The sequence below is a fragment of the Mastomys coucha genome, unplaced genomic scaffold, assembly GCF_008632895.1.
Source record: "Mastomys coucha isolate ucsf_1 unplaced genomic scaffold, UCSF_Mcou_1 pScaffold14, whole genome shotgun sequence".
In the NCBI taxonomy this organism is placed as follows: domain Eukaryota; kingdom Metazoa; phylum Chordata; class Mammalia; order Rodentia; family Muridae; genus Mastomys; species Mastomys coucha.
Window position 1 is genome coordinate 3,298,155 of NW_022196896.1, and position 13,048 is coordinate 3,311,202.

Consider the following 13,048-nt stretch of genomic DNA (forward strand, 5'->3'; position numbering starts at 1 on the left):
GTGAACCCCGTGGTTTTTGAACGCAATGTTTTGTGTTTGTTTTGATGTTGGTTTGGTTCAGTATTTTTGTTTGTTTTTATTTTTATTTTTGGGAACAAATAGCAAAAAACAAACATGAAGGCAAAATGTGTTTGGTGAGTAGAGATGTAGGGAGGACCTGGTAGGAGTTAGGAGAGGGGAAACATGATCAAAATATAGTATATGGAAAAACTTAAGTAGAAAAGGAGTTGGAAAATAAAAGAATTCCACCTTGTTAACTGTGACTAGAGAAGACTTATAGATAAAAGCTTGTGTTATGGCTGTGCTTTTAGAATGTGCAAGAACAAAAGAACAAAATCAAACTTCCTTTTTCCTCTTCTAATCACTTCTCCATCATAGCTACAACCTAGGAAAACAGGTCAAAATGAAGACCTGAGGGACACCCTGCTCTGTCCTGTGGAAGTTTTCAAGTTGAGCATTTTTGGATGTGCATCATCCAAATGCACATCCTGAATGTTGGGAAGACAGCAGACAGGGGTTAGAGCAATTCTAAGACTAAGAAAAAGCCTTATACCTTTGCCTTGTTGTTTGAGACACAGTTAAGGATCTCAATGTATGACACCATCACAAATACCCAAATAATAAGCAGAGCTTATGGGAATTTGTGATATCTCCATAATAGAGGCAGGGACTGAGCTTCCTTTCGGAGGGCTCCACGGATAAAAGAACACAAGTGAGCTGGGAGGAGGTGACTGCAAAGCCCAGCCAAGTATAGAAGGAAGTCAGTACTCAGAGCTGGCGTCCATGCCTTGTCTTTATTCTGAGTGACTCTAAGTCTGATGAAGTCAGTCCAATTCTTCATTAGAAAGCTTTCCCAGGATAATAATCTTACCGATAATCAACAGATCCGTTGTCATTACTAGGATATAATGGAACGCTTAGTTAAAGCAACACCAAAATATAATACATTGCTAGTGAATCATTGAGGGATCTTGACTATCAATTCAAGGATGAAAGAAAGAGAAAGAAGGAGAGAAAGAAAGCAAACAAGCAAGCATGCTCTTTCTTATTCAACATGGTACAATGGAAGAAGAGAGTTTGGTCTTTTTAATTAGAAAAACCGAGATTTTATTTTATCAACTGTATGAACTCTACCACAGTCTTCTGCTGGAATGTAAATTCCACGAGTTTCCACTCTCGGATTAACCAGCACTCCGTGGGCACTCAGCCTAGATTGTTTAATATTACAGAGAGAACTTGAGTACCTCAGGAGGGCATCATGAAGACAATGATGGCTCCTGAACAAAGAAGACAGTCTGGTTCCTGAGTCCTGGGTTAGCTAATTGTCTGTTACCTTTAGCTACAGCCTGTTCTTGTCTCTTTTTCTCTTTCAAGTTTTTTTTTTTTTTTGGTTGTTTGTTACTAGTTTCCTGATGAACCTTTTATATTTCTGCCCTAGCAGTACCACCTTTACAGAGACACTAGCTTCACTGAAGAATGCAGACAATTCTTCACTAAAAGCTATTAGCAGAGGGGAAAACAAAACAAAACAAAACAAAAACCCAAACCTAAAACCAAGCCAAAATAAACAAAACAAAAAAAATTCTGTTACAGAAATTCTGTTACATGTGCTGCTGTTAGTCAAACTTTGTTTTCTTTTGCTTTTTTTTTTTTTAAATATAAAAATACAGTGTGTTGTTCTCTAGGGACTTCTGTGCATCTAAACAAATGTTCTGGACAAAGGATAAAAGGATGCCCTTTTATCTCCACGTCTGCCTGTCACTCTCAGTTTCTTGTTACAGCTGTGCTCAGCTGCTCCCAGTTTTTAAATAAACCGCATGCTTCCTGAGCTGCTAGCATTCCCACGTCTGTTTCCTCTGCCTGGAATCCTATAACCTTACCCTGCCCTTATGTATCATCTTTTTATTTTTTCTCCTGGGTACCGTGGATAAAACCAGAGGTCTCAAGCACTACCACTGAGCTGTGCTCCTGCCTCCAAGTCTCATTTAAAAAGGGTTCAGTTTTAAAGATGCCTTTTCCAGACTTTCAGAATCTCTCTGCTCTCTCGTCTTCGATCTGCATCTTTATTAGAATTTCCACATAAATAACAATCAAAACCAAAATTCTTTTCCACATCACCATTTCTGCATTTTTTTGCACTTTAAGAAATCTCGTAGGTACAACGATATTATTTTTTTCAAACCAAAGCCAGAAATTGCATTGCTGCACAGCCTTGCCATTGCACTGTGAAAATGTATTCCTAACTAACATACTTATTTAGATTATTTCTCTTTAATTCAAAATTATTTATTCTGCATCATATTTTCATGTAACTGGGTGAATTGATCTCTGGAACAACAAAAAAAGTAATTTTAGAGTAGCTAGGAGGATCTACCCACTATTCTACTCAATAAGCAAGTGTAAGCTAAAGGACTGGTAAGCCTTTCCCAGCCTTGCTCAGGACCCAAGGGCTTCCTGCAAAGTGAACACCTTGAAGAACTGACCTTGCTTCCATTGCTGAAGACATCTTATTCAACTTTAGTAGAATCTATAGTAATGGGTTTCACTGTGATGATCTCATACATGCATAAAATACACTTTGATTATAAGGACCCCTCTACCTTCATTGCATCCTATTTCCTGGGTCACGTTTCTTTCTGATAATGCCTCTTTTGGTTATCGTATCATGTCATATCGCATCATATCATATCATATCATATCATATCATATCATATCGGTACTTAATTTCCACAATTCTAGGTGAGTGTCAGTTATTCCATTTGGCTCTTTTTAAAAATTATTATTATTACTATTAAGCTATCTTGTATATCTGTGTTTGCCTGCATGTATGTCTGTGGACCGTATATGGGTCTGGTGACCCGATGACTACAGAGGCCAGAGAAGGATGTTAGGTCCCCTGGAACTGGAGTTACAATTTTGAGCCACCATATGGGAATTGAACCTGGGTTCTCTGGAATGACAGCCAGTGCTCTTAGTCACTGAGCTGTCTCTCCAGCCTGCCTACTTGGTTCTTCATTTGAAAGACACTAATCTATTCCAACAGTGGAGCACAAAGTCCCTGTATAATTCATGGACAGTAGACGATGGTCTCCAACAGATCTTCCTAAGAGATCAATGGTGGTTTTGATTCTAACTACTTTCCTCTGTATGTTCTGCCATTTGACTAACTCTAGGGTAAGATGGGACTACACTTTACATTTGAGATTTCAGCTATCCAGGGCACAACTCTACAGACACTGTCTTTAAAGAACTAAACATTGTTTTATGTTCTCAGGTTCATTTTCCTTAGTAGCTTCAGAGGTCAAGTTATTGTTTACTTTTCTCAAAACATTTGCATGATTGCCTTGAATTAAGTTAAAATGTGGTCATTTAATACATTCTTTTAACAAAGTACTAATGTTGGAGGAAAAAAATCTGCCCTGTGGGTTTAGTTTCATATATACCAGAGTCTTTCAAAGAGGAACACACATTTGGAGCCAAATGGAATCCTATGCCGAGTTAAAGCATTCAGTTAGCTGAGCACAGTTGCCAAGGCTTTGGGCAGTAATCCTAGAATGAGAGCACTGGCAGGTGGGCCCATTCCTAAGTCTCAACTGACTCTGCACTCCGGAGTATAGCTTGGCATTCTCCTCTCTTCTATTGGGCAAACAGATGAATTTGGTGGTGTTACTTTTTTTGATACTGTTATTCTGGATCTGCCTTTCAATTTGAACTTTCATTTATATACATTTTGATCACATTCTTTCCCTTCCTTTTATCCCTCCCAGATCCCCTTCCTCATTTACCTCAAGTTCATATTCTTTTTCTTAAAAGAAAAAACAAAAACCAGCACAGACACGGAAATATCCAAAACATAATGAAAAATAAATAAACTACCCCATCCAAAAGGAGTCTACTTTGTGTTGTCTAGATATTCCTGACCACAGGGCTTCCTTTGGGTTGTGGTTGATATATCCAGTATTCCTCCATTGAACAAAGCTGATTTTCCTTCCCTGCCATCAGGTGCCAATTGCAAATAGCTTCTTGGATAGGGGTAGGACTTTGTGCCAACTTCTCCTTCTCTGTGATAGGATTTGGTCTAGCTTGAAGTTCTGCATGCTGTCCCAGTCTTTGTGAATTTATGTGTGAGAGGCCTTGCATTGTCTGGAAAACAGTATTTCCTTGGGGTTGTCCCTACCTCTGGTTCTTAGACTCTTTCTGTCTCCTCTTCCACATAAGATCCTTGAGAGAGGAGTTTTTTTTTCTAACTTTTATTGCATTATGATGAGAAAAGTTGCATGATTTCAATTTATCTGAATTTGTTAACATTTAAAAACATATTTTAAGTAAATAGAATTAAATCACATTCTTGTTCCTCTTTTGTACCTCAACTCCCCCCAGAGACCACCCTTCAATACCTACAATATGTTTTTTGTCATATTCCTTAAAATTTATAAAATATTATAACTATAAAAATGAGTATTATAAAAGTTGTTTGATATAAAACAACAATCAATTTAACAGTCTTATGTAGATGCTTGTCTATAACAATACTGAAAATACATACATTTTTCTCAATACAAATTATAAATAACTCCAAACATATTAACTGTATGTTTCAAAATAATACATCACTACTAGTATTTTCTTAAATAAACATAAATATATAAAGCTTTTTTGTTTGTTTGTTTGTTTTATATTTAGTAGAGTTTAAAATCTTGGCTCTTACAGTGGTACAAGCCCAAAATAAGAACAATTTTTAGACACTGGATTTCATCTGGATTTCATTGTAATAAGGCTGTACTTCAATGACCCTCACAAGAGGGAGGAGTTTGATATAGCTATCTCACTTAGAGATGAGTGCTCCAAAATCTCTCACTCTTTGAATATTGCTCTGCTGTGGTCTCTGCGTTAGTGACAGTTTAGTACAAGAAGCTTTTCTGGTGAGGGATGAGTGATGCTCTGGTCCATGGGTATAGCACTGTGTCATTATGAGTCATTTTACTTGCTATATTTCTTAAACAGTGAGAGTAGTAGGTTTTCCCATGACTTATCTAGTGGTTCTTGGCCACTTTAGCATTGTCAGATGTGGAATCTATCTCATGGAGTAGGCTTGCAGTGCAAACAAAAGGGGGTTGTGTATTCAGTGAATTTGTGCCACTACTGCATATATCTCACAGGCAGTTTGATAGTGCAGCTTGCAGAGTCCTAGCTGGGTGAGACCAATGACAGCTTTCTCCACCAGGAGCTTGTGTAGCATCTTCTAACACTATGAATGCTAGTCAGGATGGGTGATGCTTCCAGTTGAGCGCCAGCTCAATCTCTCCATGTTCAATGACTTAAGGACCAGGTTGTAGAGGATAACCAATGGGCTTGGAAAATAGTCTGTCTGATGTCTGGCCAATGAGTAACCCATTTCTGGTACTGGGTGGTTTCATTTGGTAGTGTATAACATCTAGTTGGGACATTATCTCACCCACTGAATGATAATTCCAAAAGCGTTTAATTTGGAGCTCATAGTTCAGAAGGTAGTAGAGTACATAACTGCTGGTCTGCTATCTGTGGAGATCTGTGGGGTTCTGGCCCAGCTGGAGTTGTGCTCTCTGAAGGGGAGGGGGAGTGAGATCAGGTGGGCTGTTGGGTCTCTTCCAAGAGGCAGTGGCAAGCTGGTAGGGTGCAGCGGGTGGTTAGGAGCCAAGGTTGGGGCCACTGAGTGGGAAGTGGCTGTGGCAGACTCCAGCAGCTCTCAGAAATGAAAGCTTCGGGAGTGAATTCTCTTCCCCAAAGTGTTACAGCTCTTTAAGACAGTTGTTCTCAGACAGTCTTCGATGAAATAACTCGCATGCTTGATTCCTTGTGGATAGGGTCTTAGATACATTTGGGGGTGGGTTGGGGTCTAAAGGCAGATGCTTTCTTTTCTTTTCCTTTTTATTAGATATTTTCTTTATTTACATTTCAAATATCTACCTCCTTTCCTGGTTTCCCCTCCAGAAAAAACAAAAAACAAAAAAACAAAAAAACCCAAAACCCCTGTTCCCACTCCCCTCTCCCTTCTCACCAACCCACCCTCTCCTGATTCCTGGCCCTGGCATTCCCCTACACTGGGGTCATAGAGCCTTCACGGGACCAAGGGCCTCTCCTCCCTTTGATGACCGACTAGGCCATTCAAAGGTAGATGCTTTCTATTGGCTTGATCTGAGATATTAGGCATTCCTCATTTGCATATGGAGGGGCTTCAGGGTTTGCCTCTACATGACTGATTGTCACAGTCCTCTTCTTGAGTTGTTGTGATCACGTGTTCCAGGACAGGAACCTGGTCAGGAGTAGATGTAACACTTACCGATCTCAGATATAAGAGTACCAGGGTTTTTGAATCTGCTTGACCTCACTATGTTTTCTGTTTTGTGGGTAGATTACGTCTTATCAACAAACATGAGGGAGGGAGGGAATGAAGGAGGGAGGGAGGCTGCTAGGAGAAGACTGGCTTCCAGGCAGCTAGGATGAGGGTTTTAAAGCCCACACCCACAGTAACTACCTATTCCAACAAGGCCACACCTACTTTAACAAGGCCATACCTTCTAGTAGTGCCACTCTCTGGCCAAACATATACAAACCAAAGAGTCTGATATAGCTCATATTTGCCTGGAACTTGTTATGTTGCTGACTATGACCCTCTTGCCTGCAACTCTCTCAAGTGCTAAGACTTAGAACTGTGTATCATCATGCCTTGTAGTGTCTGGTTTATGTGGCTAGCATTGAATCCAGAACTTTCTATATGCTAGACAAACTCTCTGCCAGCTGAGCCACACCTCAGTCCTTGATAGGTACTTTTGAAAGAAGGCCTAGAGGCAAGAAGAATATTTAGAAGAGGAAAGGAGGCTTTACTTGCAGAGTAAAAGAAAGATGGATGAAGATGAATTTTCATATTAAAAATGCATGTTTACCCACCTGGGGATCCATTCCCATATGCAGCCACCAAACCCAGACACTATTGCTGATGCTAAGAAGTGCTTGCTAACAGGAGCCTGATATAGCTGTCTCCTGAGAGGCTCTGCCAGAGCCTGACAAATACACATGTGGATGCTTGCAGCCAACCATTGGACTGAGCATGGAGCCCTAATGGAGGAGTTAGTGGAGGAATGAAGGCAGCTGAAGGGGTTTGCAAACCCATAGGAAGAACAACAATACGAACCAACCAAAGCTACCAGGGTCTAAACTTCCAACCAAGGAGTATACATGGAGGGACCCATGGCTCCAGCTGCATATGTAGCAGAGGATGGCCTTATCTGGCATTAATGGGAGGGGAGGCCCTTGGGCCTGTGACGGTTCAAGGCCCCAGTATAGGGAAATGCCTGGGTGGTGAGGTGGGAGTAGGTAGGTGGATGAGGGAGCACCCTTATAGAAGCAGGGGATAAGAGGGATGATATGGGGGTTTGTGGAGGGGAAACTGGGAAGGGGATAACATTTGAAATGTAAATAAATAAAATAACCAATAAAAAATACATGTTTAAAGAAAAATAAAACTCAAAGTACCCCACTTCCAAGCTTACATTTTTTACATAGTAGATATGTGTGGGAGTCAGTCTTGACAAGAAATAAAATATAAATCTGGCTTAAGTTGTCTAAGGAACTTATAACCTGGAAATTCAATGTTACACTATAGACATGTAATTTCATCTAATGATGTCTGCTTGAATCAAAGTTGGGTACAATGGTGAAGTATAGATTCTAAATAGCTTGTGTGAGGCATATACTTTAATTCCAGGAAAAGTGGAGGGTGGGAGGTCAGGGCTTTGGAGAGATTTGAAGACTCACAAACATGGTTTATTTATTTAAAACCATGACTGCCGTTCAGGCACCCAGAATCATGGCACACACAGGAAGCACAAAGAAAGGTAGACACACATCTTGTTTTAGTGATCTGTTGTTATGAAGGGACACCAGGACCAAGGCAACTCTTACAAAAGACAGCATTTATTTGGGACTTGCTTATAGTTTCAAAGGTATGTAGTCAGTCCATTATCATCGTGGCTGCAGGCAGCAGGCATGATGCTAGAGGAGCTGATCACTCTACATCGGTATTTACAGGTAGTCAGAAGAGAGTCTCTGGGCCTGGCTTGGGCTTTAGAAACCTCAAAGCCCATCCCAATGACACATCTCCTCTAAAAAGGGCCCACCTCCTCCAACAAGGTCACACCTCCTGATCCTTTCAAATAGCACTACTCCCTAGTGACTAAGCATTCACATATATAAACCTACGGGGGCCATTCTTATTCAAACCACTATAGGTCTATCCACAAACATATACAGGTAGTCTGGTGAAGGTTGAAATTAGGGGTAAGGCAAGGATCAGGCCTTTGACTTCAATGTCATATGTCCTGGCTAGTTTTGTGTCATTATGATACAAGATAGAGTTATCTGAAAGGAGGGAGCCTCAGTTGAGGAAATTCCTCGATAAGATCTGGTTGTAAGGCATCTTCTTAGTTAGTTATTAGTGGAGGAGGGATCAGCCTATTGTGGGTGGTACCATTCCTGGGCTGGTAGTTTTATAGAACTCGAGTTCTATGAGAAAGTAGGCTGAGCAAGCCATGAGGAGCAACCCAATAAACAACATCTTCCATGGTCTCTGCTTTAGCTTCTGTCTCCATGTTCTAGCCTGTTTCAACTTCTTTATTGACAACGAACAGTGATATAAAAGTGTAAGGCAAATAAATTCTTCCCTTCCCAAATTGCTTTTTGGTCATGGCATTTTGTCAAAGCAATAGTAAACCTAACTAAGACATCATATTTATACAGAGCCCACACGAAAGTGGCATTCTGCCAGGAATAGTTATATAACAAATTACATCACCATTTACTTTTGAGGTTCCCTGGACATCTGGTGTAAACCATTTTGTGCTGATTCATAGCTTCTTGGATGGCCAATGCCTTGGTGACTTTTCTATTGTTGTAATATAATACCAGAACCAAGGCAACTTTTGAGAAGAAAGAGTTTATTTGGGTTCATGGTTCCAGAAAGATAAAAGTCCATTACCATCACAGCAGGGTGATTAGAGTCGCAAGCTGAGCCCTCACATTTTCAAACACAAGCTAAACCAGGAGATTGAACTGGGACTGATTTGTTTGAGGCTTGAAAGGCCGAATTTTTCAACCCTCCTCAAACAGCACCACCAACTGTGGACCAAAAATTCAAACACCTGGGACTATGAGAGATATCTAATTCAAACCACCATATCCATTGTCGGCCATGTTTTAGCTGATTCCTACTGGATATTGTCAGCACTCTGTTGTCTAAACATAAACTGATCATTACAACCTTATGTTCCCTGCACTTTTATGTAAGACTGAAAGGACTCCTGAATCTGAAGATCAGGAGGAACTGAACGTTCACACTTGGACCATCTTCCCTTTATTAAGAAAATCAATAAGCCATGTGGTAGTGGCTCACCCTTTTAATTCCAGTACTCAGGAGACAGAGCAAGGCAGATCCTTTTTGAGTTTGAAGTCAGCCTTGTCTACAGAGGGATTTCCAGGACAGCCAGGAGTACACAAAGAAACCCTGTGTTGAAAAACCAATAAACAAACAAACAAACAAATAATTGGTTGGTATAGTGTTATATGTCTTTGAAAATTCAGTGGTGGTCCTTTTGAGGAGTTTTCATGGAGTTGTGTGTAATATTATCAGGGAGGATGTTGATGTTCTAGAATGGCAGGTGTCTAATGTCAGTTTAGTGTTAGAGGAGGAAGGACATTTATCTATCGAGGGAAAGCAAGAAGGTCACAGTCTGGATGCCTTCAGCTGTAGATAGCTCCAGATGTTCATGGAATGAATCCAAAGGCATGAGAGAGCTGGCTAGGAAGCCATTTAACTTGCTACGATGGAAAAACGATTGAGAGCTGATAATTAGAAGAGGGCTTTCAAAGCAGGTTTTGAATAAGAAGCTGGTTGGCTTGACTCAGTTATTTTCTTTTGTAAGATTTCAAACTCTATTATTAACAGAAAGTATGTTTCTCACATTTTAGTCATAATTGCTCCTGTGCTTTTGAGTCTGTATAGCTATAGCATAACCCATTTCCTTGTCTTCTATGTCTACTAATACCAGTTAGTTCAAGTGTCACTGTGGGTGTGGGCTTTAAGACCCTCATCCTAGCTGCCTGGAAGCAGTATTCTGCTAGCAGCTTTCAGATGAAGATGTAGAACTCACAGCTCCTCCTGCACCATGCCTACCTGGATGCCACCATGCTCCTGCCTTGATGATAACGAACTGAATCTCTGAACCTGTAAGCCAGCCCCAATTAAATGTTGTCCTTTATAAGAGTTTCCTTGATCATGGTATCTGTTCATAGCAGTAAAACCCTAAGACAGGCTGGAACTCACTATGTAGACCAAGCTGACTTCAAACTCTTGGAGTCAGCCTTCCTGTCTCTCTTGGATCCCGGATATAAAGGCGTACACCACCTCTTTTAGTGTTTCCATTGCTGTGAAGAGACATTATGACCAAGGCAACTCATATCAAGGAAAACACTTAATTGGGGCTGGCTTTCAGTCAAGAGGTTTAGTCCATTATCATCATGGTTGGAAGCATGGTAATAGTGCAGGCAGACATAATGCTGGAGGAGCTGAGAGTTCTACATCTTTATCTGAAGGCAGTCAGGAGACTGGCTTCCACAGGCAGCTAGGAGGAGGGTCTGAAATTTCACACTGGGTGGATCTTGAGCACTAAGAGACTTCAAAGCCCATTCTCCCAATGACATACTTCCTCCAACAAGGCCACACCTCCTCCAACAGGGCCACACCTCCTAGTAGTGCGATTCCCATGGGCCAAGCATTCAAACACAAGAGTTTATGGAACTGTATCTATTCAAACCACCACACCACCACACCTGGCTTTATTTTGTATGTATATGGGTATTTTGCTTGCATTCAGTGCCCACACAGGGTTAGAAGAGGGCTTTGGATCACTGGGACTGGAGATGCTGATGGTTGTGAGCCGCCGAGTGGATGCTGGGAATTGTATCCTGGTGCTCGGGAAGAGGAGACATTGCCCTTAAACACTGAGCCACCTTTTAGCCCCTTGCCTTTCTATAATACATTTTTCCATTTGAAAGTGGGTAGAATTTGTGACTATGTTACATTACAAAGTAGTAAATGAAATTAATATTTTAAATTAATAGGCTTTCAGATGAGAGGTCGTGCAAGTAGATCTTTGCTAATGAAATCCATCAGTTATAACTGGATCTAGAATCAGAAACAGAGAGGTCAGAGGGACTTGCCAAAACAGGAGCATGATTCAGTGAACTGTTTCTGGCTCTAAAGATGGAGCAACCCTCGTGGGGAAGCACGCACGTCCTCGAGGATGCACAGCATAGGCCCTGGCCGGTATTCAGAAGATAATGGGGAGCCTCAGTCATGCAAGCAGCAGAGTTTAGGCAAAAGCCGCACAGCCTGGAAGGGACTTCTCAGCTCCTCAGGAGACCACAACTCAGCCTATCCCTATAATCCCAACTACTGGTAGGTTTCTGACCTGCAAAGACCCTACAGGGACTTTGAATTTATTATTTGAACTTTTTATTTATTATTTTTATTTTATTTTTTTGAAACCAGAACTTTTACTTCATGACTGATTGTAGTCCTCAAGATGAACCGGATGCTGCAACAGCTGCCCTCTTGGGTTTAGCTGCTGTTCCTTCGCGGAATCCATGTCTGAATCTGCGATAGACAATTTTTAGGTGCGTCATCTGACCAGTTCCGGTAGTGTTTTGCCTCTTAGCCTTGGCATTCCAGTTATACTTTCTCTCGTGCTTGTCAGGATAGGCAAACTTGCCACAAGTCGACTTCTGAAGGCGGCAGGCCTTAGAGCCACACAGCGTGTGTGTCTTACTGAGATGCTTTCCTGGAACTCACTCTGTAGACCAGGCTGGCCCTGAACTCAGAAATCCGTGCCTTTGCCTCCCAAGTGCTGGGATCAAAGGCATGCACCACCACTGCCCAGCTGTGATGCTTTCCAAAGGATGATGTTCCTTTCATCATCCTGCGTCTACCAGCAAGGCCAAAGAGATGGGAAGAGAGAATTTTTATTTTTTAATTTAATTAATTAAATTTATTTTCCAAACTTGGTTTCCTGATTTCTTGTTTTCTTTGGTGTTTAGTTTGGACACAACCCTTTGATCTCCAAGACATCCTTTAAGAGTAAGCACACATTTAAGTTTGCGGTTATTTGTTACATAGCAAACAAACAAACAAAATAAGAGCAAACCAAAACCAAAACCAAAACCAACCAAATACACTCGAATCTGTGTTGTTTAGAAAGCAGAGCCTGAGGCTAGAACTTGTATCCTCCTTTGTTGTTAGTAGCTTGCATAAGGGGAAGGTGGAGTTAGACAAGGAAGAGAAAGCAGTGTGAGGGTGTTTATTAGGGGGCAACTTATTTTTTGATCTTGGAGAGCTCCTCTCTCTGTCTTTCTGTCTCTGTCTCTCTTTCTGTGTGAGTGTGTGAGTGTGTGTGTGTGTGTGTATGTGTGTGTGCATGTATATCTAACAATACTCCCAGGTTACAAAGGGGGACGCTGTTGGTTCATGCTTCTCTCTGAACTTAGCTTCTCCCCACTGGGTGTTAATTGCTGAATACTTCTTAAATAACACACACGAGTGTGTCTTTGGGGTCTTGCACATTAGCATCAATAGGGAAGACATAAGGCAGAAGGTGGGTGTGGAACATCCAGTGAGGAATGTATGAGTGAAGCTGACTGCCATTGGCTGGACTGGGGCAGAATGCTGAAGGTGGCAGAAAAGGGAAGTCTAAGAGGCGGGAGCAGCACCTCAGAGGGGGCTTCTTGGTATTCCCTTTTATGTGGAAAAAGCTGAAGAAGTGATCAAAATTTTATTATTTTTTGTTTTGACCTTATGCTTTCTTTGACAGAGCTCACTAACTGCACTAGTGAAATCTATCACAACATTTGCTGTAAACAGGACATCTAATCTTGCTCTCTGGAGAGCATCCCTCAGCGAAATGTTAACTATCGCCTCTCTTCATGGAGAGTATGACTGTTTTCTCCCAGGTTTTTTATT

The 13,048-nt window shown here is 41.2% G+C and overlaps 1 protein-coding gene across 1 annotated transcript; it reads right to left on the bottom strand.

Moving 5' to 3' along the window:
- Nucleotides 1-11,613: 11,613 nt before the first annotated feature.
- LOC116087973 (60S ribosomal protein L37-like) lies at nucleotides 11,614-12,010 on the bottom strand. Its single transcript, XM_031366411.1, has 2 exons — nucleotides 11,969-12,010; nucleotides 11,614-11,856 (listed from the first exon to the last, which is right to left on the bottom strand). The coding sequence occupies exons 1-2, from the start codon at nucleotides 12,008-12,010 to the stop codon at nucleotides 11,614-11,616; spliced, it is 285 nt and encodes a 94-aa protein (XP_031222271.1).
- Between the last annotated feature and the right edge of the window lie 1,038 nt (nucleotides 12,011-13,048).

Excerpts from the sequence above, each read along its gene's own strand:
- LOC116087973 (XM_031366411.1), bottom strand. The coding sequence starts at position 12,010 with ATGATGAAAGGAACATCATCCTTTGGAAAGCATCACAGCTGG. Across the intron at positions 11,857-11,968 it reads TTGGAAAGCATCACAGCTGG|ACACACACGCTGTGTGGCTC; the intron begins GCAGTGGTGGTG and ends CATCTCAGTAAG.